General features: G+C 40.1%; 1 protein-coding gene and 1 pseudogene across 2 annotated transcripts in view; one reads left to right on the top strand and one right to left on the bottom strand.

Annotated features, from left to right (window-relative positions):
* The window catches only part of LOC129514635 (F-box only protein 15-like), a 49,798-nt gene that overhangs the window by 3,877 nt on the left and 23,405 nt on the right, over nucleotides 1-22,516 (top strand). For both annotated transcript variants that reach the window (XM_055333366.1, XM_055333367.1), the window contains exons 2-8: nucleotides 3,660-3,767; nucleotides 6,156-6,260; nucleotides 10,912-11,154; nucleotides 11,707-11,916; nucleotides 15,497-15,623; nucleotides 17,045-17,127; nucleotides 18,076-18,218. In XM_055333366.1, coding sequence (XP_055189341.1) covers nucleotides 3,660-3,767; nucleotides 6,156-6,260; nucleotides 10,912-11,154; nucleotides 11,707-11,916; nucleotides 15,497-15,623; nucleotides 17,045-17,127; nucleotides 18,076-18,218 — 1,019 coding nt within the window. The remainder of the gene's footprint in view (nucleotides 1-3,659; nucleotides 3,768-6,155; nucleotides 6,261-10,911; nucleotides 11,155-11,706; nucleotides 11,917-15,496; nucleotides 15,624-17,044; nucleotides 17,128-18,075; nucleotides 18,219-22,516) is intronic.
* On the bottom strand, nucleotides 9,502-10,266 carry LOC129514637 (ras-related protein Rab-14-like; annotated as a pseudogene).

Consider the following 22,516-nt stretch of genomic DNA (forward strand, 5'->3'; position numbering starts at 1 on the left):
CAATATATTAAGAAATAATAGAAAACACATGGAGTTCTGTCCTTTCAGCTCTCCAGCCCCCATTTAAAAACAGCCACCACCCAAAAACCTCATAGCTTTTTGCATACATACAAAAATGTATATGGTCTTTTTTCCCATACCTTCTTTCTTTGTGTGTGTTTACTTCTTCTCGTAGGGGACAAATTAAAAAATATTATGTGATATATCTTGATATAACCTGATTTTTTCAATTCATAGGTTATTAATTTAGCAGGTGTTTATCAATTGCCTGTCTATGCCAGGCATGTTGTGGGTGAACAAAACTCATGCAAAAGACCTGCCAGTGTGGAGCTTATAATTCCAGTGATAGCAAGCAGAGGAGATAAGATGTGTATGTAGTGAAGGATGGTGATATGTGCTGAGGAGAGAAATAAGGAGAGGGCCTAGAGTGTGTGTGGGTAGTATGGATTGGAGTTTTAGAGAACATGGCCAAAGGAATTGTCAGTGAGTTGGTGACATTTGCATGAATACCTGAAGGAGATGGAGGCATGAGCCATGCAGACACAAAGACGTTAATGAGCTTGTTTCTATCTCAGACACTTTTTTCTGTGCTGAAAATGTCCATTTTAATTGGCTGAGCATTGTTCACTGTATGTAGCCACACTGTTGAACCAATCCCTGTACCGACTCTGGAAGTTTGTCAGTGTAGGCAAGTCTGAGATGGACTTTCTCCAGCAACATTTTTGGGCTCATTTTCTTGCTTTGGGATATATTTGTACAAGTGAAATTCCTGGCTTAAAAAAAAATACATGTGCCTTTTAAGGATCTTGATAAACACTGCCAGATTTGGCTTTCCTTGCTGTTTATACCAATTTATGCTCCCAGCAGTGAATGAGATGTTCTTTATGTGGTCTTTGCCAGTTTGCTAGATTGAAACTGATCGATACAGTGTATTAATTTACTTTTCTTCGACTCCTGTGGAAAGGACTTAGGGTAATAGATTTTATTTCTTTTGACAAGTTTTGATTGCGGAAACATGTATGGCAAAAAGCTGTTGTCAATTTACTAATGCTTTTAAACAAATTTATATTTGAGTGACCCCAGCAGTATTCATTTAAGTTAAAGAAGCCTTCCTCAGTCTTCATACAATGTGTAATACAGACTCTGGGAGTTCTTAGCATGACCATTCATACTGGCAGGGGTCTAAGGGTCACTGTATGGAAAATCCAGGCAGACAGTGGATTTGATGGAGGAGTTATAGAAATGCCTTTTACTTAAAACTTATATGTTAGAAACCTCTATCAACTAAAGATATTTGATCTTTGAGTATGTAATACAGGTTGGTATAGAATTTACAACAAGTAAACCAGTTAAAATAAGGAGTGCTCTTAAATCATTTAAAAATGTACATTGTTTAACAATTGTGTTAAATGGTGCCCCCCCCCCATTCATGTCTACTCAGAAGCTTAGGGTGTGATTTTATTTGAAAATAGGGTGTTTGTAGATGTAGTTACAATGAGGTCACACTTGGTTAGGGTGGATCCTAAATCAAATGTGACTGGTGTCCTTAGAAGAAGAGATGAAGACACACACCAGGAAGATGGCTGGGCAAAGATGGGGCAGAGATAAGAGTTAGTCATCTTAGTTGCCACAAGCTAAGGAAAAGCAAGGATTGTCAGCAACCACCAGAAACTGGAAGAGGCAAGGAAGGGTTCTTCCGTAGAGACTTTGTGGAGGGAGCATGGCTGTCCCAACACCTTGACTTTGGACTTGTGGCCTCTAGGACTCTGAGACAATACATTTCTGTTGTTCTTAGCTACCTAGTTTAAGTCAGTTTGTTAAGAGAGCCCTAGGACACTAATACAATTAGGAAATTGTATTTTACTTCTTATTACTGTGTTAGAGCCAGGTCAGTGGAGTTGAAGATTTTCTCTTGTGGAAATCTTTGCTTAAATAATACTTTCAACAGAAATACAAAGATCTACTGCATAGGTGGAATTCTCTGAAATAAGGGGTGGGAGCGTTACAGAACTTTCCAGAGTAGGGCCTCTTCTGCCCCTCTCCCTCCACTTCCTGTTCTGGAACACACAGATTGCAAACCACTGGTTGTGTCCAGCTTCTTTGCGTTCCCAGGGACTCTCTGGCTAGGAGGTAAGACAAAAGGCACATTGACTGTCTTCTGCTGAAGCTGGAATGGAGAAGCATGGGCAGCCAGCGTTTTTACCTCGGCGAATTTGTTACCCTCCAGGATCTAGAAAGGTTTCCTGTGTTCCCCCTCTCCTGTGTTGACAACAGTGCCAGCATGCAGATGCTAGCCAGTGTTTATCGAGGGCTTATCATGGGCTCTTCATTATGATGTTTCTAAAGAGAAAAACCTATAAAGGGGGGACAGACATTCTCTGGATGCTCAGAAGCCCCTGGGGAGTCATCAGGCAATTTGAGTGCTTGTGGATATGCACTTCATGGGGCGCATGGTTCCACCGTGGGTTTCAGGCTGTGCTGGGTTGTGGGTGATTCAGTCCCATGCCTTCTAGGGGCAGGCCGTGTTTGGGTGCTAAACTCTTGGTGAACAAAGTACATCCTCAGAGCAATGACATACTGGTGAACTGGATGTATGGAATGGATACTCTAGATTTTAGTCACATGCTGGGTGGGAGATGGGTCAGTAGTTTGGTGTGTGTGTGTGTGTGTGTGTGTGTACATGGTAAAGAAGAAGCTTCCAGACCTTTCCAAGAGAAGTAGCATATCCACCAGTAGCTCTGTTTGTGGGCTGCTGCCTAGAAAATGAGGGTTTTGGGCTCCATGCCTTACTGGGGTTTCAGATCCCTTATCAAACTTCTGTGGAGCAGTGCTGGTTTTGAGGGTGATTTTAATAAAAAAATAGGAACTTCTGAAAACTGCATAAAATACACCTTACTACATTGAACCTTAAAAGCCATTGATTGTAAGAGTTACAATTTTTTTTGTACTGCTAAAATGAAAAAAAAAAAAAGATGGCCAGTTAAAATATATTCCATTGAATCTGAGATAGTTAAAATGTGAAAAAAAAATTGAGGATGAGTATTTGGTATTTCTGCAGCTGTGATTGCCAGAGCTAGGGTTGGATTCATCATCCCTTAAGACCAGCAAAGTTGTAGATTGTGTGGGCAGTTCTGGTTTGCAAATCTAAAGGTTTTCTTACCTGATTGATGCTGTTTTCATTAGGTTTCTGCTATGGTATTGTTGAAGCTGGCCAGGTGATACGTTTTATGTTTATCCTTTTATTCCATTAAATAAGTCTTATTTAATGTCTTTGATATGCTGAAAGCCTACAAAAGCAAATATTTAATCTTGTTTACTTGATCTTAGTCAACAGGCCAGAAGTGACGAATTTTATGTTTAAAACATATCAGAGTAAGCCCAGTTACCAGGTTTATGGACTCAGGACATGGAATATTTCACAGTCTCTTGCCTGCGCCCTTCCTTCCTTCCTTCCTTCCTTCCTTCCTTCCTTCCTTCCTTCCTTCCTTCCTTCCTTTTTCCTTCCTTCCTTCCTTCCTTCCTTCCTTCCTTCCTTCCTTCCTTCCCATGATGCAATTTTACAAGGAGTCATTCTTGGAGTTTATGAATCCTCTACAGTTTTGTAGAGGGAACTGGACAGTTCGCCTGTCATGATTTCACTTTTCTGTGCTTACTTTCAGGAAGAGACCGGGCACCAGTTATGCAGGCACTGCCGCCCTGAAGCAGTGCGCTAGGCGAGGAAGGCACTACAAGCAGCCGTCTGCTGACCATTCTGCATCTCTGGAAAGGTGAGTCACAGTAGTTGGTGCTCTTCTGGAGGCCCCAGGGGTGGAGCTTGTAGAGAAAGTTTCAGTGCTGTACATAGCAAGCTGCTGTTCTTAGCCGAGAATAGAATTGCGTAGGAAGAAAGTACAACATGGAGAGTTTGCTGTGAGTCATCAGCCTGTCACCACTGTCATTATTAGACTAGGTTTATGAAGTGAACTTCTAAAAGTGACAAGTCAATTTTCCTCCTTAAAAAAAATTCTTAAAAATTATTCACTTTCTAGTTGATAAAGACCCTTGAAACAGTGGAAAGAAGATGAAAAAGCTCCAGAGGTCTCTGGATTTTTTAGTGTTCAATGCTTTGGGAGCCCCTTGTGCCATGGCAAGGTTCTGCACTGTGACCTCAGCAACAGGATCTGTAGAATCCTTTCTTTGAACTAATTATTTGAAATCGGTGCTGAGATGCCCATGGATTTGTAGTGCACTGACACTCGTGGGACCCAACCCTGTGCTGAGCATTGTGTGAAGCCCTGAAAGCATGGCGTTCCGGTAGACATGTACGGTGGGGAGAGTAGGGCTCACAGAGTCTGCACATTGCAAAATTCAGATTCAAACATAAGTTCCTTATTTTCAAGTTTTGGGCTTTGACACTATAACTCAGCTCACAGAGTACATACTTTCAGTGTATTCTCTAAAAGAAATGAAAACCAAAAAAAAAAAAAAAAAAGTTAGCAATTTAAGCTTTAAACCCTATACTCTGTGAATATGATCTGTCATCCAATAATGTGATGTAGGAACTAGAACAAATACTCGATTGGTTCATCCATCCATTAAACATTCGAGGACCTTCTCTGTACTAGATACTGTGCTCTGACACTTGGAGCTTCTTGGATTGTCCTGCCTCTCTCTCACTTTCTTCCTCCCCCCAATCCCCCCTTCACCTGCTGTGGTATAAAATGATTAGAATCCAGCACAAGGTGACCCAGTGGAAACCTTATGAACCATAATGAAGACTGTCTTTGCTCTCTACTATTCTAACTATGGAGTGGGGGTTTTCTGCTTTTGCTAGAAGTACAGGGAAAGCCCCCACCCCATTATGTTAGTCTGCTGGGTAGGGGGTGGGGGTTAGTCTCTAAGGGCCTTTGAGTAGGATTTTAGTCCAACTCAATAATTCTCCCCGGATAGGATTTGCCAGATACCACTCTGGAATGTTTTCTTTAAGCCCAGCTCTACATTTTTTTGGATTATAATTATTTAAAAAATAATAACTATGAGTTTTTGTGAAATAGTTGAATCAAAATATGAAAACTATGTGCAGCAGGTCATCCAAATGGTCACAAAATGTGTTTTCTTGCAACTTTGCCATCTATGCATTAGCAACCTTTTGTCACTAAAAGCATCTGATTTATTGACTCTGAGTGTAAGGAATTTCATTTGGTGGGAGGGATTTAATTAACCCCAAGCCAAACTGCTTGTTTAAACCATCAGGGAGTCTCTGGTCGAATATCTCTGAAGCTTTTGAGTTGGGGTAGTGACTAGTGACATGGGTCTGGTCTGTCTTGTATTCTTCATCTTTTCTATGAGGGAGTCCACATCATTCTTTCTCAGTATTATCAGAATCTTAGGACTGATTATTTCCCTATGACACATTTAATAACTTGATTTTCATCATAATTAAAAAATTTGAAATAGTTGAAATCACAAGTGGAGAGATTAGGGGCAAGCCATTTTAAATTGGCCAAAGGATTTTACTGCCTAGGTTCCTCATCCCCTGGCCCCTCCCCTCTCCCCGTGACAGTCTTCTCTGGCTTGCTTTCTTTCAGCCTCAGAGAATGCAGCTCAATGTCATTCATTTAGGTTATAAATGAAAAGGGAAAAGGGAGTTCAGAAAATCTTACAGGGCTTGGAGTCTCTTAAAACATAGAGGAAGGTCTTAAGTGTGAGGAAGAAGAGAGTATATGAGGGTGGTATAGGGTAGGTGGAAAATAAGTGGGTATTTCCTATTCCAGTTCCTTTGTTTTTTTGAGGAGGATGAGGATTCTGTGGTTTATTATTATTATTTTTTATTAATAGCTAAGAATGCATTCTTTTTCTCTTATTTCCTTTTATCTCACCAAAGAATAATGCATACTTTCATGAGGGAGTAAGGAAATCCTGTCTCTTGATCCATTGTGTGTGCATATAAGTAACATGCCAAGGAAGTTAGCTCCCTGTACCCTTGAGTCTCTGGATTTGTTCAGGTCATGAGGATTGTGGTAGCCAGGACATTTCAGTTGAGAAACCAGTGTAAGATAAGGGTCAGTTTGCCTCTCGTACAGGAAGGGTGCTGCTCACCTTCTGTCTGGAGATGAACAGCCGGTGGTTTTCTGGTTAACTTGTAGCTCAAATGCTTGATTCTTCCCCTCTCTCAGTATGCCTTCAGAAATCTTGCTGAAGATCTTTTCCTACCTGGATGCTGTGACCCTGCTGTGTACTGGATGTGTGAATAGGCGCTTTTACCATCTGGCCAATGACAAGTAAGGAGAAAACCAGATCTCTCTGTCGTCTTTTGATAGCATTTTGATGGAAGTCATGAAAACTAGTAAGACAATTTTAACCATTTTTAATATTTAGGAGAATTAATTTTGAAAGTGTTTTTAGGCACAGATGTAATATGTCTAATGCTTTAAGTGGTCAATTGACATTTTCAGTGATTTGTATTTATATGCTTAAAAAAAAAGGAATACCTTTGCATGAACTGAAAAAGATCGAACTTGTTATTGATGTAGCTGTTGTCTCATGTACGGAAGAATACATCTCTGTGTCAGTAGGCACACAAGTGGGTTTAGTGTGGGTTCAAAGGAAAGAAGTGTGCCCTTGACAGTCATTCTAGAATGGACGCAGAGCAGTTTTTGTGTCTCTTTCTTAATGACTCTTAATAAGAGATGAAGACATTCACTAAAGCAAAGTGTAGCAAGGCATTGTTCATGAAGGAGGTCATTTAAATATCCCAAAATATAGCTTTTTGGAGGGTTCTTACTTTAAGGATAGAACTCCAATTACTCCATAAGCCAATAACTTATAAATTGCTTAGTTTCTCTTAATATCACCTTTCCCGACTGACTTTCACAGGCTCAGGTGGTATAGGCACTGAGCCCTCCAGTGGATTTGGGGCTATACCTCTAGTAATCTTCCTTTTGTACTTTAATTATGAATTATGTGCCTATCCCACATTTCTTGGGAGTTGTCCCTTAAAAATCTGAGCTTCTGATGAAATTACCCTTATGTTTGTTTTCTTGTTATAGGAAATATCTTAATTGCATCTGTTGAATTTTATTTTATTTTTTATTTTTAAAAATATTTTTATTTAGAGAGCGAATGCATGCACAAGCCTGAGCCAGGGGGCGGGGGGAGAAGGCAAGAATTTCAAGCAGGCTCCACCTTAAGCATGGAGCTTGACAAGGGGTTAAATCTCACTCCCCCAAGACTGTGACCTGAGCCAAAATCAAGAGTCTGGCACTCAACTGACTGAGCCACCCATGCGCCCCTGCATATGCTGAATTTTCTTTGTAAGAGTCATAGTCTGATTTTATAGCTAGACTTCAAAAAGGGCATATTTAATGATTGGATGGGTAAACAATAAATGTTTTGGGGGAGTGTTTTAAGCATTACTTCTGGAGAGGGCAGGAGTACCTATTGTAGCCAGTCATACTGATGACTAATAGGGAGGCCTGTATGGAGGGTAGGGGTCTCCCTGAAGCCCTCCTTACATCAGCGGGGGCTGCCTCCTTGCTGCGCACATCGCATCCCTCAGCAAGAGCACCGGGCTCCACCTGCGTGGAGGTAACGGGGAAGCGTGGGTCAGGCTGGATCTGGATCATCATGTGGGGTGTTTATTTTCCAGCACTCTGGGAAACACTGTTTATCAGAATATTAAATTGGCCCCATTTTGTCAACAACTTGTTTGACTGAAGTTTTTCTGTGCCTGACTGGTAGAGTAGCTAAATACGCTCTTGTCCTCAAAATCACCTTTGTTTTTTAACAGGATGAGGCGTTGGGTGATCAGAAATGAATGTGTTTGGGTTTTGAGTACTTGTTAAATGCATCTTATACTTGACATTTGTATTTTATCAAGTATCAGGTGGAACAATCTGCACAGTCTATTCTGTAAAATGTTCTGTTTAGCTTCACTTACAGTAAATACAGTAAGCCAATGAGTTGAAAGTGGTTCTTCATACAGGTGTTGGGTGTAGTTGTAACTGAAGGTGTGTGGGGTTCGGGCTCCGCTCCTTCCATCCCATTTCCTCTTTTGTAATTCAGGAATGCTGGCTCATGGACAAGAATCGAGTCAGCTTTAGGTCACGTGGCGCCAATGTGAGAAATTTGGGAACACTTATGTGGAGTAAAATGATGAGTAGAATAAATTTGAAGGAGATGTGAACAAGCTTTTATGTAAAGGGAGTTTTTAAAAATGCCTACTCAAGAGATTTTGGTGAAACAGTTTCAGATTTACCTAGTTGTACTCAAGTAATCATCATTTTATACTCTTAGCTCACATCTGAAAGTCCAGAAATTTCTGAACTGAGAAAATAAACACCTTACGGCAGAAAGCTTGGTGTGAAATGATTCTGTGGGGTGAGATATGATTTGAAAATGCATGCTATCTAAGGATGTCAGCGGGGGTCTGATTCCGTGTGAGTGTGTTGGGAAGTGCGTGCACTGCCTGGATCAGGGAGACACGTCTGCAGATCGAGTGTCCACCGAGTGCACCTTGCTGTCGTGGTGGTGACTGGCTGGCCCCCAGAGTGCGTGGCATCTCCAGCGGATCTCAGGCAGTGCGGGGCCATCCTCTTCTGTGGGCATTGCCTTCTCCTTGCTGCCTTTTGGCCACTGGCCACGTCATCCCATGCTGAACTAAACAGGTAGAGACACAAATGAGCAGATTATTACATTTATTTATGTAAAGCTCACTTTTTGCTGTTGGAAATGGACTTTAGCCATGGCTCAGTTCCCCCAAAGAGAAGTTTGCTTCTTTCCCTGGAGGAGAGCATTGGCTCGGAGAGAGGTATCTTGGGCTCCCTTGGGCCCCTGCCAGCTGCTGCTGCTCCCATGGCTTCTCCTGGGCCTCTCAGTGTGATGGGCGGGAGGAGCACAGGCTCTGCCTTGGGGCTGAATTTAAATTCAACCTTGCGGCTGATGGGCTCTCTGAATTTAGGCGAATTACTTGGTTTCTTCAAGTTCATCTCTTTGTCCCTGAAGAGGCTGAGAAGCACAGGGGATGGATGTGTGAGTTCTGGTTGAGGCTGTGAGGGTCCAATCCTGGGTCTTCCGTTTCCTCAGCATCCACAGACCCATCTGGGCCACAACTTCACATTGGGGCCTCATTACATTGTCCAGTGGGGACAATGATAGTGGCTACTTCATGGATTTGTTGATGATTAAAGTAGTTGCGGTTTACCAAATGCTCAAATAATGCTTACCACAGTGCTCAGAAAACACTGTTGTTATTTTTTTCATTCATTGAGCATATTCCTCTCTTTGTGCAAGCATTACATGTCCTTGTGGAAAAATTTAAACATAGAAATAAAAAACATTCAATTCCATTCTGCTGACATTTCTTTTCTTTTTTCTTTTTTTTTTTTTTTACCATGCAGGAGAGATTTATTACTCTACTTGCCTTTGATAACCTGATTACATCTAGTTGTTTAGCAGTTTAGTATTGTGTTAAACTGTTTTTACAACAGAGTTGTTTTTTTTCTTTTTCTTTTTTTTTAATTAAACCCAGTAAGATGTACAGAAGATGAGGCAGTAAAAAGAACTGCTTCCAACAGACAGAGGTGAAAGGTCAAATGGGAGCGACGGCAAAGAGGTCACTAGCAGCCACAGCCTTCTCTCTGGGGTTGGGGTTCGCTGGTTAGCCGGCCTCCCTGTGGGGCTGAAGGTTTGTGTTGTACGCCAGACTCGGCGACATTCAGATCCAGGCTTCCGTCCTGAATGTTCTGATAGATTTTCTTGGCAGCCTCCAGGAAAGCATCTTCTACATTCTCCCCCCGTTTTCGCACTTGCTTCAAGGAACAATAAGCCATTTTCTTCAGCAAACTGTTTGGCTTCTTCATATGTGACATCTCTCTGTGCCTCCAAATCTGCTTTATTTCCTATGAGAATTATTACCGTATTTGGATTCGTGAGATTCCTTGCGTCTGTCAACCAACTGCTTAAGTGGTTATACGTACTTCTTCTAGTGATATCATACACCATAAGCGCTCCCGCAGCTCCTCTGTAGTAGCTTCGTGTAACAGCCCTAAGCCTCTCCTGTCCTGCTGTATCCCAAATCTGCAGTTTGATTTTTTGGCCACTAACTTCAATTATTCTTGTACCAAATTCAACACCAATTGTGTGAGGACAATCAGCCATAAATTTTTTTTCTGTAAATTGATGAAGTAAGTAAGATTTTCCTACTCCCATGTCCCCAATAATAATATATTTAAAGATGTAAGAGTAGTTGTATGGTGCAGTTGCCATGGTGGCACTGGGGGGTTGCTGGTGGCTCTGCTGACATTTCTCTCTGTGTGTATGTACATATGGTTCCTTTCCGACCTTTATTTTTTTTATTTTTATTTTTTTAAAGATTTTCTTTATTTGTTCATGAGAGAGACACACACAGAGAGGGAGGCAGAGACACAGGCAGAGGGAGAAGCAGGCTCCACGCAAGGAGCCTGACATGGGACTCGATCCTGGGTCTCCAGGATCACACCCTGGGCCGAAGGCAGGCGCCAAACCACTGAGCCACCTGGGCTGCCCCCTTTCCGACCTTTAAAAAATATATCTACCTAAGATAACACAGTAGGAGTATCCTTGTATATTTCTTGTTATTTTTCTGTAATCTCTTATTCCATTATTGCTTTAGGACAGCAGTGGTTTGGATGATGCCAAATACCGTGAGATCACTCATTTTAACTTGACCCTGGGAAACAAGCTTTTCCTTTTAGTATGTGTTTCTGGGGTTGGTGAATCTGAAACACTTAACCTCAAACTGCAGTTCACTTTAACACATGAGCAACTGTAAACGTTTGATTTATTCATGGACTAGGACTATTTCCAAACGATTGTGCATCTCTACGGTAACATATTGCTACTGCAGGTATATGACAGTGTCTCATAGTTAACATAGTTCCTCTTCTCCCCCAGTTTTATTTGGATCAGAATCTATTCAACTGCCTTTTCACCTAAAATATCTAATTGGCAAGTTAATTCAGCAGAGAAGACCCCTGTATCTATGAACTTACTGTCGGTTGAGGATAAAGAAGCTGGATATTGGAAGAAAGAATATATTACAAAGCAAAGAGCATCTGTAAAAGCAGCGCTAGCGCGGGTTCTCAAACCTGTCAACCCTTACACAGGCCTTCCAGTTAAAACCAAAGAGGCCCTCAGGTACGCAGCATCCTCTTGATCAGTGGGTATCGTGGTTACTTGCGGGTACTATTTAACATTTATATGCATGTCACTTTAAAAAGAATGATGGTGTAAGCTCAGGGTATTGTGTGTATAAGGACATAGGTACAATTTATACTGTGAGGGACTGTCTCTTGAGATATTCATATGTTTCTGTGCATCTTATTAGCTATGTAGTATTTCCATATACCATAGAAATGGTCTGAAGTTTTTATCAAAAGCAGAAATAACTAGTAATCTGCTGTCATAAAGCGACAGCATCCAAAGCATCCTTGCTTCTGGGCAGAACTTTGCCTTGTCTGTGTTTTGCCACTTCTGAGAACATGGTAAATGTTCAGTGATTTTTAGATGAGGAGAAAAAGTCTAAAGAGAGGATCATTGATGAACTGAAAATTTGTGCCAGGTACTTTCTAAGAACTTCAACTTTGGCTTTTCAGGAACTAGATACTTTAGAGATGATGTGTGAAATTGACCTTAGCACTTTTTTTTTTCCTGCAGCAAGACAAACATTTTTAGTTTTTCTTTCTCCAGAATATCTGGTTTAGGTTGGGTAATTATATTGAAAGAAAAAAATGGAAAAGAATACATCATGCAGCACATTGACCTTTTGATAAATGATTCATCAGTGACAATTATATGGTATGGCAGAAACTGGCCACAGCTAGCCACATTGTCAACCTTAGATTTGTGTGGTGTGACGCCAGTTTTTATGGACCGGTCTAAACCCCCCTCCAAAAATGGGTAAGTACTAACTCAACAGAACCTTTGGGTGAGAACATCTTATATGTAAATACTAGTTGCCATTAATCTTGTAATTTAAGAATACTATTAGTCTTGTACTTTAAAAATACCACCAGTGCATCTTAAATTTTTTTTAATTTTTTTAAAATTTTTATTTATTTATGATAGTCACACAGAGAGAGAGAGAGAGAGAGGCAGAGACATAGGCAGAGGGAGAAGCAGGCTCCATGCACTGGGAACCCGACGTGGGATTCGATCCCGGGGCTCCAGGATCGCGCCCTGGGCCAAAGGCAGGCGCCACACCGCTGCGCCACCCAGGGATCCCACCACCAGTGCATCTTAAAGGCTTCTTTTGCAATGTGGATCACTATAGAATAGAAAAAGAATGGATTTATAACATTTATGATTAGATCTAAATTTAGGTTCCTCACACCTTGGGTTATCTATAACAGAGAATAGTATTCTAGTTCACAAAATTCCTAGGTGACTTATGGGCTAACCTTTTGAGCCTTTTAGTTTTAATCATTTTAACACAAAGATATATAAAATTGCTATATCTTCCTTCATTAGTTAATGATACAGTAACCATTGGTTAAACATTAGATCATAAGGTAATAATTCTTATTTTTATATGCCTTTCTGTTGAACTGACTGGATGTGGGACCTTGTGCAAGGGGCTTAGTCTCTCTGCTCAGCCTTCCTGTGTGGAATGGGGTGATGCTGATGGTGAGGAGTATTTAGCATACACGACTGCTCTGAAGAAGATCAGAAGGTTTCACTGTCAAGAGGCATCAGTCAGATAGATAGATGTGTGTCATGTTGCTGATGTGCATAGAGTCCTTACTTAGGGGCTCTGTCCTCAGGGGTTCTGTGCTGCATCCACATGCATTAGAAGTCTCTCCTCACTCTTCTGGTCATTAATCACTTCCTTCTCAAAGCCAGCTGCTGCTGGTTGTAGCGTCCTGATCTCCTGAGCAAGCAAGTGCACCTACATAAAATGCACAGCAAACGCAGAGGTAAAGAGAGGTCATGGCTGCCTTCTCCAGGGCCAGTGTCCTGCGCTGGAATGCCTCCTTCCCTGCCCAGCATCCTTTGATGTTGCCATGGCATTTACCACCTCATTGTTCCTACCAGCCTGTGTGCTGTGATTTCACCCTTGGTTTCTCTCAGGTCACATGTGTCCTTGGGATGGAAAGTGTTGTCATGGTGGGTCAGCATTCTTTCATGGCTTTCCTGGACACACACATTTTTACAACTTTGTAATCTGGGACCTTGTTTTAGTTTCCACTCTCTGGTGCTGATTCTTTGAGGATATTTTCAGTGATTACACTTGCCATGCTGAGAATGTGAGAGCATTGGGCTTCTTGGTGATGATAAAGCCAGGCTTTAGCATATTCTGAAAATAACCTTAATGCTATGAAGAATGATATGTGAATGATTTTCCCTGATGATATTACTGTAGATAATTTGGAAGCATGTTTACTTTTTTAATTGGTACATTTATTTGGATAAATTTCTAAAATTTCATATGGTATCATGATGGACACAAGATTTTTCTCATGTAGTATTATGTGCTGTGCAGTTGTGTTTGGAGAATCAATCCACAATCTGTACTGATTTGACTGAACACTATGTTACTTGTCATATCATGAAATATTATTTATAGGCATTAGGACATTATCAAGATCACATTAAGATAGTCACTGAAGACGAAGTGGATAGTGTTGAATTGTAAAGCTCAGTTAAAGATCCTGTGCTCCTGAAAACTGCCATCTGAGTCAGGAATACGAGATACTGTACAGTGAGAGAAGTGCTAGAATTCATTGGGAAAATTGATTTATGGAATTTATTTCCAATAAAACTCAGTGGACTTCAGCCAGCATTTGATAAACTGTGCAGAACAGACACTGGAAGTGTTTTTTAGGAACGTGTTTTGATGGGCTCTTTTATTGCAAGTTTGAGAGTGAATATGTTTATCATGCAGAAGTACAATTCCTTATCTGCATCTGTGACAGCAAAGGAGAAACTTGGGGATTGTTATTTGGGTCGTTTTTGTTTCCTCCATGACAGTTTTTTCAAGAACAGTGAAAGCCTTATTTGAATTTTCCTGTAGTTTATACCATTCTAGTCAGACTCATTAAGTTTTCTCCTCTGTAAGTGTTCTCCATTCTGTGGCTTATTTTATTCTTCTCCAAACTTGGGAGGAATGTTGGGTAGTTATTAGCCTTCATTTCTCTCTCTGTGGCCTGTGAGGCCAAGGCACATGAGGACTTAGCCTGTTCTTTGTGGAGTCTGTTTAAACTGCTCTGGAGCCATGGTGATGAGTATTCTCCTTTTGGGCCCATTGAAGAGTGTGAGAGGAAGGTTTTCACACCCTGCCTGACCTCATCTGTCCACACTAATGATCACAGAGGCAGTGACAACACCATTTCTGAGCACCTTAGGGTTGGATTTAAGGTTTGCTTGATGCCATACTTAGGTTCCTAACCCTGTGTTTTGCTTCTGCTCCATGTATTCTACCTATGTGGAGTATATTTTTAGGTCATACATCACACACATGCTTGCTCCCCACCACTCCCTAACAAGTATGGTTTTCAGCATAAAACGTCCTTTGAAAATTGAGGGAGGGACCAGGGTAGTCTAGAAACTGCAGATCTGGTTTTGATGCTTAAAGCCTCCTGGTCCCATGCCCCCACTTGGAAACAGTGCCACAGCTGAACTCCTTAGTTTTCTGATTCTTTTAGTGAATATTTGAATACATCTCCTGCTAGCTGGTGCCTTAGGTGCTGGAGGAGAATGCTTGAATGCCATGTGGCCCCAGCTCTTTAGGGACCCTCTTCTAATACTGAGCTGCGTTAATTGACCACTGTGATCTCATCTCCCTTATAATTTCCTGAACTATCTCTAGGTCCCTAGAAATCTTTCATTCCAGTTTTTAAGTCTTACGGTGAACAGCAGTATTGTGTTTACACATCTGAGTTATTACTTACTCTTAGACACTGATTCTAATATAGAGTTCACAGTGGATCTCCTTCATGACAATACTCAGGGTTTTGGTTTAAATTCATTTCCTAGTATTAAAATTTTCACACACTCTAAATTATTTTTGATAATAATTTTAAAAGGTATGTTATCTGCTTTCAGACAGCCTACTGATACCACCTGCTTTTTTGTCATTTAGAATATTTTGTCTTTGCTTAGGTGTTATTTCCCTTGGTTATGAATACATAGGAGAATCTGCTTTTGACTCTAGCATTGTGCTGGTTTCTGAGGGGAAGAGGAAAGAACATGGTTCTTTCCCATCCTCATGATTCTTCCACTTCTGACTGGGCTGTTGAGTTGACAGTAACAGCAAGGAGGAGGAAAACATAATTGGGCAAGAAATTTGGGTGTATCCATTTTCTTTTTAGTTATAGGAGTTGTTTGTGTCCCTTGGCCCTCCATGCACTATTTCTTAGCAAGGTGCACATTATTAGCATGCTCTTCAAAAGTATTTTTAGATACCCTAGACAGAATTGATAACATTCCAGGCGTGAAAGCTCATTTCTCTCTTTCCTTTCTTTGGCATGGATGTTCAAAGACCTCGGTGGCTTTCTTTAATTGCAAAGTACAATCTGAGTAACTTAACTGAATCCACCATGATTGGCTGGGACAGACTCATTCGGATCTTCTGTCTACACCCAGGCCTCCTGGTGGGGCTGTGGAAGGTAAGGTTGAAGCCCCTGCCTGCATGGTGCCATCTCCCTCCCAACTCCACATTTACTCACCATTGTGCAGGATGCCAAATGTGAGGTTCCTGTGAGTGTCCACTAACCTGGAAACCTGTTTTACGCTCTTAGCGATTTCATTTTTCCAGCGAAATGACCCTCTGCTCTGTGGAGGCTACTCTGCTGTTTTGCTGTCACGGATTACAGGCCACCTGTTCCTGCCTGCATGTTTTTGTCTGCATTCTCTCTTCCACGTCATGGGAATCGCCCCCTTTCTCTTCCAGTCAATACATGCTCTGTTCGCCTCTCATATCCTGTGTTGGCCAGAGTGTCTCTTACTTTACTGTTTAACCCAGGCGGCACATGTGTGTCTGATCCCAAGCATGTGATGTTAAGTGTAATCTGCCCTTCAGGATACAGTGTCTGAAGACTTCTCCTTTCCCACTTGATGAGGTTTCCTTTCTCATGGGGTGAGGCTGTTGGCCAGCTCCCTCCTCTGGGGTTACTTTCTAGGCAGGCACTTTAGTGAAGAGCGTTAACAGTGTGATGTTTCTCTGTACACCAGTTGTGTGGGCATCTGTGGCCGTGGTCTGTGGGTGTTTTAAGATAGAAGTTTACAAATGTGATTCTAAATTATGACCAGACAGAACCAAGATATACAGCATCATCCTCTCATCATCCTTTGCAAGCAGCCAGTTTTTCCATCCCTCCCTCACTGTGTGAGGGTGACTTTTGGCCCAGGCAACACTTGGCCTGCTAAACATTTCCTGGACTTGAATTCATCAGTCTGTTGGCCCACATAGTTATGAGGACCCTCCTCTGGCGGGCTACTGGAAAGAGGTGCCTTGGATTGACCATTCTGGGTTACCCACACCAGACAGTGTCTGCTGTGAGTTTGGGGAGAAATGGATATCTGTTCCTCTACAGTCATATTTTCTACTACTTAACCTGGTGGGTGAAACCCTTCATCCCCATTGGCTTTGCCAAGTCAAGTGGGTACTCAAGAGACGAATGTATGCCACTAATGCTAAGTATTTGTGGAATTAATCTTGTATATGTGAAGGTCTTACCAGTACCATCTTTATCTTGGTAAAGAGTTTGAAGGGACCTGGAGCTAACATATATTTTCACAATCGTGTGTAATAGAGTGATTTGACATTTCACAAGTGCTAGGACATTAATCCTTTTGGTATTGCATGCTCTGCATATTTGGGTGAATTGTCCTGCTTTCAGTATGACACATAAGTCTTATTGGGTAGTAATAATGTATTAGCAGTAATAATGCATTCGTACCGTGGTGATCTTAGAGTTGTAAGAAACGACATCTATCTGTAACGTGAATGTGCTGTGATCTTCACAACGACCTTGTGAAAAATTAATATTTCAGTTGAAAATTGTATTCTTTCTAATTGACTTTTCAGAGGGAGGAAGAACTGGCTTTTGTTATGGCAAATCTTCATTTCCATCACCTTGTGGAGAAGAGCACATTAGGCTCAGCCACTGTGTATGTATTTATGTGTGGGTGTATTAAATTTTTGACAGTAAATATAAAGGATTAGAAGTTGATACCATCTTAATATCCTGAGAGTAGCTACAAAGATATTCTGTTTTTAATCAGTAGACACAAGCCAATAGGCATAATTACTTAGCTGTTGCTAAAATAATTGGATTATTCATGAGTACATATTTGCTTTATTTGTTCTGGGTTAAGGATTATGTCCCTAGTAGAATGTTATTTATGGGGGCAGAATAGCTTCATTGCTGCAAGATGCCAGTGCATCAAGATGTTTCCTGTTCTTTGCATTAATGTGAGTTTTTATATCTTGCAAGGCACACAGACCCATGGCTGAGTTGGGTCTGCAGATGTGTTTTGCTTGGTCAACATAGTACGTGTCTTTTAATGACTTTGAAGGTCTTGAGGTGGGAAATATGCTTTTTATTTCACTCCTGCTTTCACATTCATTTTTAAAATTATTATTTGAAAAGCTCCTGAATGCTTTTGAGTTTGTTACTTTATGTAGTAAGGTTTTTCTTACTGAATAAAACTTTGTTCATCGTAGCTTTGGGTCTCTGCCTGGTTCCTGATCTATAGGTCTGTTGTTTGGTGCATTTTCCTGTTGAGCAGCTCCGTTCTCTGGTTACTGAGACCTCTGGGTAGCAGAGTTGTCTTTGCCGAGCTGCTATCCTAGGCAGATCCCAGGAACGTATTCATCCGTGGTCATCTTGTGGATACTTACAGAACTCACTCCTTTTCCTGTTTTTATATGAGTTGGTGAAAGGAACACAAAGCAATTCTTTTGAGTTCCTGGTGTGGAAGGCTATTGGGAACTCTGTAGAGGATTGATAGAAGCTGGTGTTTGGACAGATGTTAATTTTTTTAAGGAGTATTTTCAGTTTAAACATTTTATCTCTGGTTGACAAATGTGTGTATGTTTTGTTTTGCTTTCTTTAGCCCCTACGAGCTACCTCCTCATACTCCTCTTTTGGATGACAACCCGGAGTATGGACTACATGGCTACCAGCTGCATGTTGATATGCACAGCGGTGGAGTTTTCTACCTGTGTGGTACATTTCGCAATCTCTTTACCAAGAAAGGTGAAACTAATTGACTTTTTGTTTCAGTATGAAATTAAAAGGTTAGAGACAATAAGGGACCTATTTTTATATTTGAGTTAAGAATTGTCTCTTCACTGATCATCTGTTGGCACTCTGTCTTCTCATACCCACACCTCATTCTAGGACTTGTGAAATACCATGGCCAGATCTAGTCTCTTTAGCCTCGGGCTCCATCTCTTTCATTACCACCTCTCTACCTTCTGGAATATTCTCTACTCATGTTTTCTGCTGATACTTTCCTTACTATTTTGCCCTGCTGTGCCTCTTCCTCTTACCCCAAACTTCTTCCCTTCTTTCTCAAAGGAATTTGGTAAGCTTGCCCACAGGGCCAGTGTAGCACCTGTCCAGGATAAGAATGAAGGGAAACCACTCTTCTGTATATCCTGCATCCATGTTTACCATGCTCACTAAAACTGAGACGGAGACTGGAGTAGGCTGAGAGGGAGGGGGCTCAGTTGAATGAAAGGGAAGAAGGAATATAGAATGCCCCCTGTTCTGCTTTGTCTTCTTGTTTCCTCTCGGTTTCATTTGTCTGTGTCCTGTAAACATGGAGGTTTGATGTACAGAATCATATAGATACAAGTTTAACATTTAAAAAAAGATTTTATTTATTTATTTGAGATAGTGAGAGACAGCACAAGGATGTGGAGGGGCAGAATGAAAGAGAGAATCTTAAGGAGAGTCCCTGCTGAATACGGAGCCTGATGCAGGGCTCAATCCCAGGACCTCAGGATCATGACTTGAGCCAAAGACAGATGCTTAACAGACTGAGCCACCCAGGTGGCCCTCAAGTTTAACATTTTTGGTAGTAGTGTTTTATAGGGGAAATTTAATACTTTATTTGTGAATTCTCCAACATTCTTTTTTTCTAATAGTTTTGACATCCATTACTAATCTCTGCCTGAATCAATTTCTTTCAGAGTTTAGAAAATGATGATTTTCTAATTATGTCAATATTTCTACATTTATTAACTGAAATTTTATAAAGAATTTCCACACATCAACTGGTGAACTCCTGTAGTGGCAGGATAAATGCTCTAATCCTTTCTTTTCTGACCACCAATACTCAGATTAAGGAATTGATGTTATCATCACTTCCTATGGTGGAAATTATTTTGAGTGCACACTCTTCTTGTTGTTTTTTTTTTTAATTTTTTTTAAGTTTTATTTATTTTATGATAGTTACACAGAGAGAGAGAGAGAGAAAGAGGCAGAGACACAGGCAGAGGGAGAAGCAGGCTCCATGCACTGGGAGCTCGACGTGGGATTCGATCCGGGGTCTCCAGAATCGCGTCCTGGGCCAAAGGCAGGCGCCAAACCGCTGCGCCACCCAGGGATCCCCCTCTTCTTGTTGTTTAGGTCATTGTGGACTCTGCGTTTTTAATTTATTTAATAATTTATAGACAAATACAAACATTATTCTTTTTGAAGCTAAAATTGTCCTTAGTTTGATCAGTGGGCTCTATTTCAAGCTGGCTTCTGTGCTTGTTTGATACACCCCCATTGGTCTTTGAGTCTTTGCTTTTTGACTCAAGATTTCTAGGTTTTTCTATGCTTGTCGACATTTTTATTAGAATCATTTCAAATGTATATTTGACATTCACCTGAAGTGAATTGACATCTTTGTTGTTGACTTGTCCTACCCAATAATGTGGTATGTCTTTCATTTAGTTCAAAAATACTTACATGTCTTTTAGAGTGTTTCAGAATTTTCTTCATACTAGTTTTGCACATTTATTGGTAAGATCTTTAGTATTTCATCTTTGTTATTTCTCTCCCTTTGTATCTCCCAGTTGTTGTAATGTTTAATGCGGCTTTGGTCTCAGGCCACTCCTGATTTCATAGAGTAGGTTGCGAAGTATTCATACCTTTCGGATTTTTTGGATTTTACTTAGAATTGGTAGTAATTCCTCCTTGAAATGGTCGGTGGAATTCCCTCAGGAAGCCATCAAGGCCTGAAGGTTTCTTTCTGGGAAGGTTTTTAACTACAGCTTCAATTTCTTTTATAGATATAGGACTACTTAGATTATCTATTTATTCTTGAGTAAGCTTTGGTATTTGTGTCTTTTAAGACATTTGTCTAAATATTAATTATATTGAGATTGATCCGTGGTTGAGATTTTTGGCCTGCTCATTCTATTATAAATTTCTCCATGAATATTTACCAAATGATGGGCATCTATATGCATTATTTTATTGAGATTGCAAAAATGATGTTTCCCTAGTTACTTCATTCCTTGTATGCCTATTATGTAGGATCCTTCTGTAAATAAGAGTTTTCTCTTATCAACTGTTAACTTAAATATAATTAATACAGGAAGGGCAAGGTACATGCTTGAGTCTTTCTATTTATAGTGATCAATGCTCTAACAGTCTTCAAAGATGACTTAGAGGGTTTTTTTGGGGGGGGAGGGGATATTATTATGAACTCCTAGATTAGAAAATGTATTTTATGTATTTTGGTCTATTTTCAGTCATTATTTCTTTTATTGTTATTGTGATGCTCAAATTGTCATCTTCTCCTGTGTTCCTTTGACATGACTCTAGTCATCCTTGGTAGCTTGCTTGTGCTCTTACATGACCAGATACCTAAGCTCATCTTGTCTGTTTCTTGCACAGAGGTGGAACTGTCATTTTTCTGAGGAGCTGTGCTTCCTTTTAGTTTCCACTACACTATGGTATTTAGAAACCATAATCTGGACCCTGGAGATGCACCTTGCCCTTGGGTTTTCATTTCTTTTAGGGTTTTCGGTGGGCAGTGCTAACAAGTTTGTAGGTTTTATAATGGGAAGAAATCAATCATGCTTCATTAAAGGAAAGATTTTAAGGTTTTTAATTAACTACTTTGAGTAAATACTTGAATATGTTTTCTCATGCTGGAAATCTTTGTTCCAAACATCAAAATCTATAATAATTTAAAAATAGCAATATTGTTACAAATAACCCATTGAACATCCTTTTAATTAGGATTTCCCTATACCTCACTATGGGCTTAAGATACATCATGCCAGAGAGTTAAGTCACCTGAAATAGTTCTCTGTGTGATTATGCTACCACTTTGACATACAATCAGAGTGATTTGTTTCAGTTGATTTTTTATTTTTCAGGATTGCTTTCCTTTTATTTTTTACATTAAAAAAAATTACATCCCACATTTACATGGTTTATAGTTGAAACTATAAAACAAGGAAGTTCAGAGAGGTTTACTTCTATCCTTGTCCTTCATCCCTGTTCTCTCTGTTCCTCCGAAGATGATCCTGGATATTGGCCTTTGGTTTATTCTTTAAATGCTGTTTTCTGAATATATGCTATACATCAATGTATTTCTATTTCTCCCAGTGTTTTTTAAAGAGGCATACTATACTCCTTTTTAATTTCTTGCTTTTCCCCTGTTAGTAATATATTCTGGAGATTACTCTTTAGAATGACGTAGAGATTTTTCTCATTCTCTCTTTTTAAACCATCTGTAGGTGGGCAGTTTGTTAATGGTTTCCTTCTGTGGATTCCAGTCTTTGCTGTCACAGTAAATAAATAGCCTTCTTCATACATCCTTTTATATTTTGCCAGCTTGTCTTTGGAATACTTTTTTAGGGGTAGGGTTGCTAGGTCTAAGGAAAATGCACAATAATTTTGAAAGACACTGTCAAATTCTTGTTTATGAGGGGGTATTTCTAACTTAATAGGAAGTTAAAGCATTTTATTACTGGGGATGTTCTAGGTTTGTATTATGTGGTCATACAAGGCAGTTTAGTTAATAAACTTTCTATTCCTAAATTAGTTGGATTTTTTTAAAAAATTGGGAATGGTTCTTAAATGTCAGATACATCTTTGGGCAACTATTGATAATCATATGATTCTTTCTCCTTTATGCTATTAATGTATACAATGCTTCAGTGTATCTTCTAATAGTAAGCATCCTGGAACCTCTGACAGAAGCTTCTCATTATGTATGCTTATTTCTAAGCTACTGGTTTCAGTTATTTGGTATTTAGTGTTTTTCCATTTATACTCACAGATTATTTATAGTTTTGTTTTTAAAAATCTGTTTCTGATCTGGTTATAATCAGGTTTTCTACTTTTCATTGAATCATTTTTTTAGTATTTATATGATTTCCTAGAAAGTCATCTGTTTCTTTAGGTTTATTTTGATCTTTTTTTAGCTTTTTGAGTTGGCTGCTTAGATTGTTTAATTTTCAGGGTTTCTTATTTTTCTTCAGTGCTCTTTCTGCAGATCTTGGAGTCTGAATCAGGAAAGAACTGGAAGGTGATCTAGAGAG

Source organism: Nyctereutes procyonoides, unplaced genomic scaffold, assembly GCF_905146905.1.
Source record: "Nyctereutes procyonoides isolate TBG_1078 unplaced genomic scaffold, NYPRO_anot_genome, whole genome shotgun sequence".
Classification (NCBI taxonomy): Eukaryota; Metazoa; Chordata; class Mammalia; order Carnivora; family Canidae; genus Nyctereutes; species Nyctereutes procyonoides.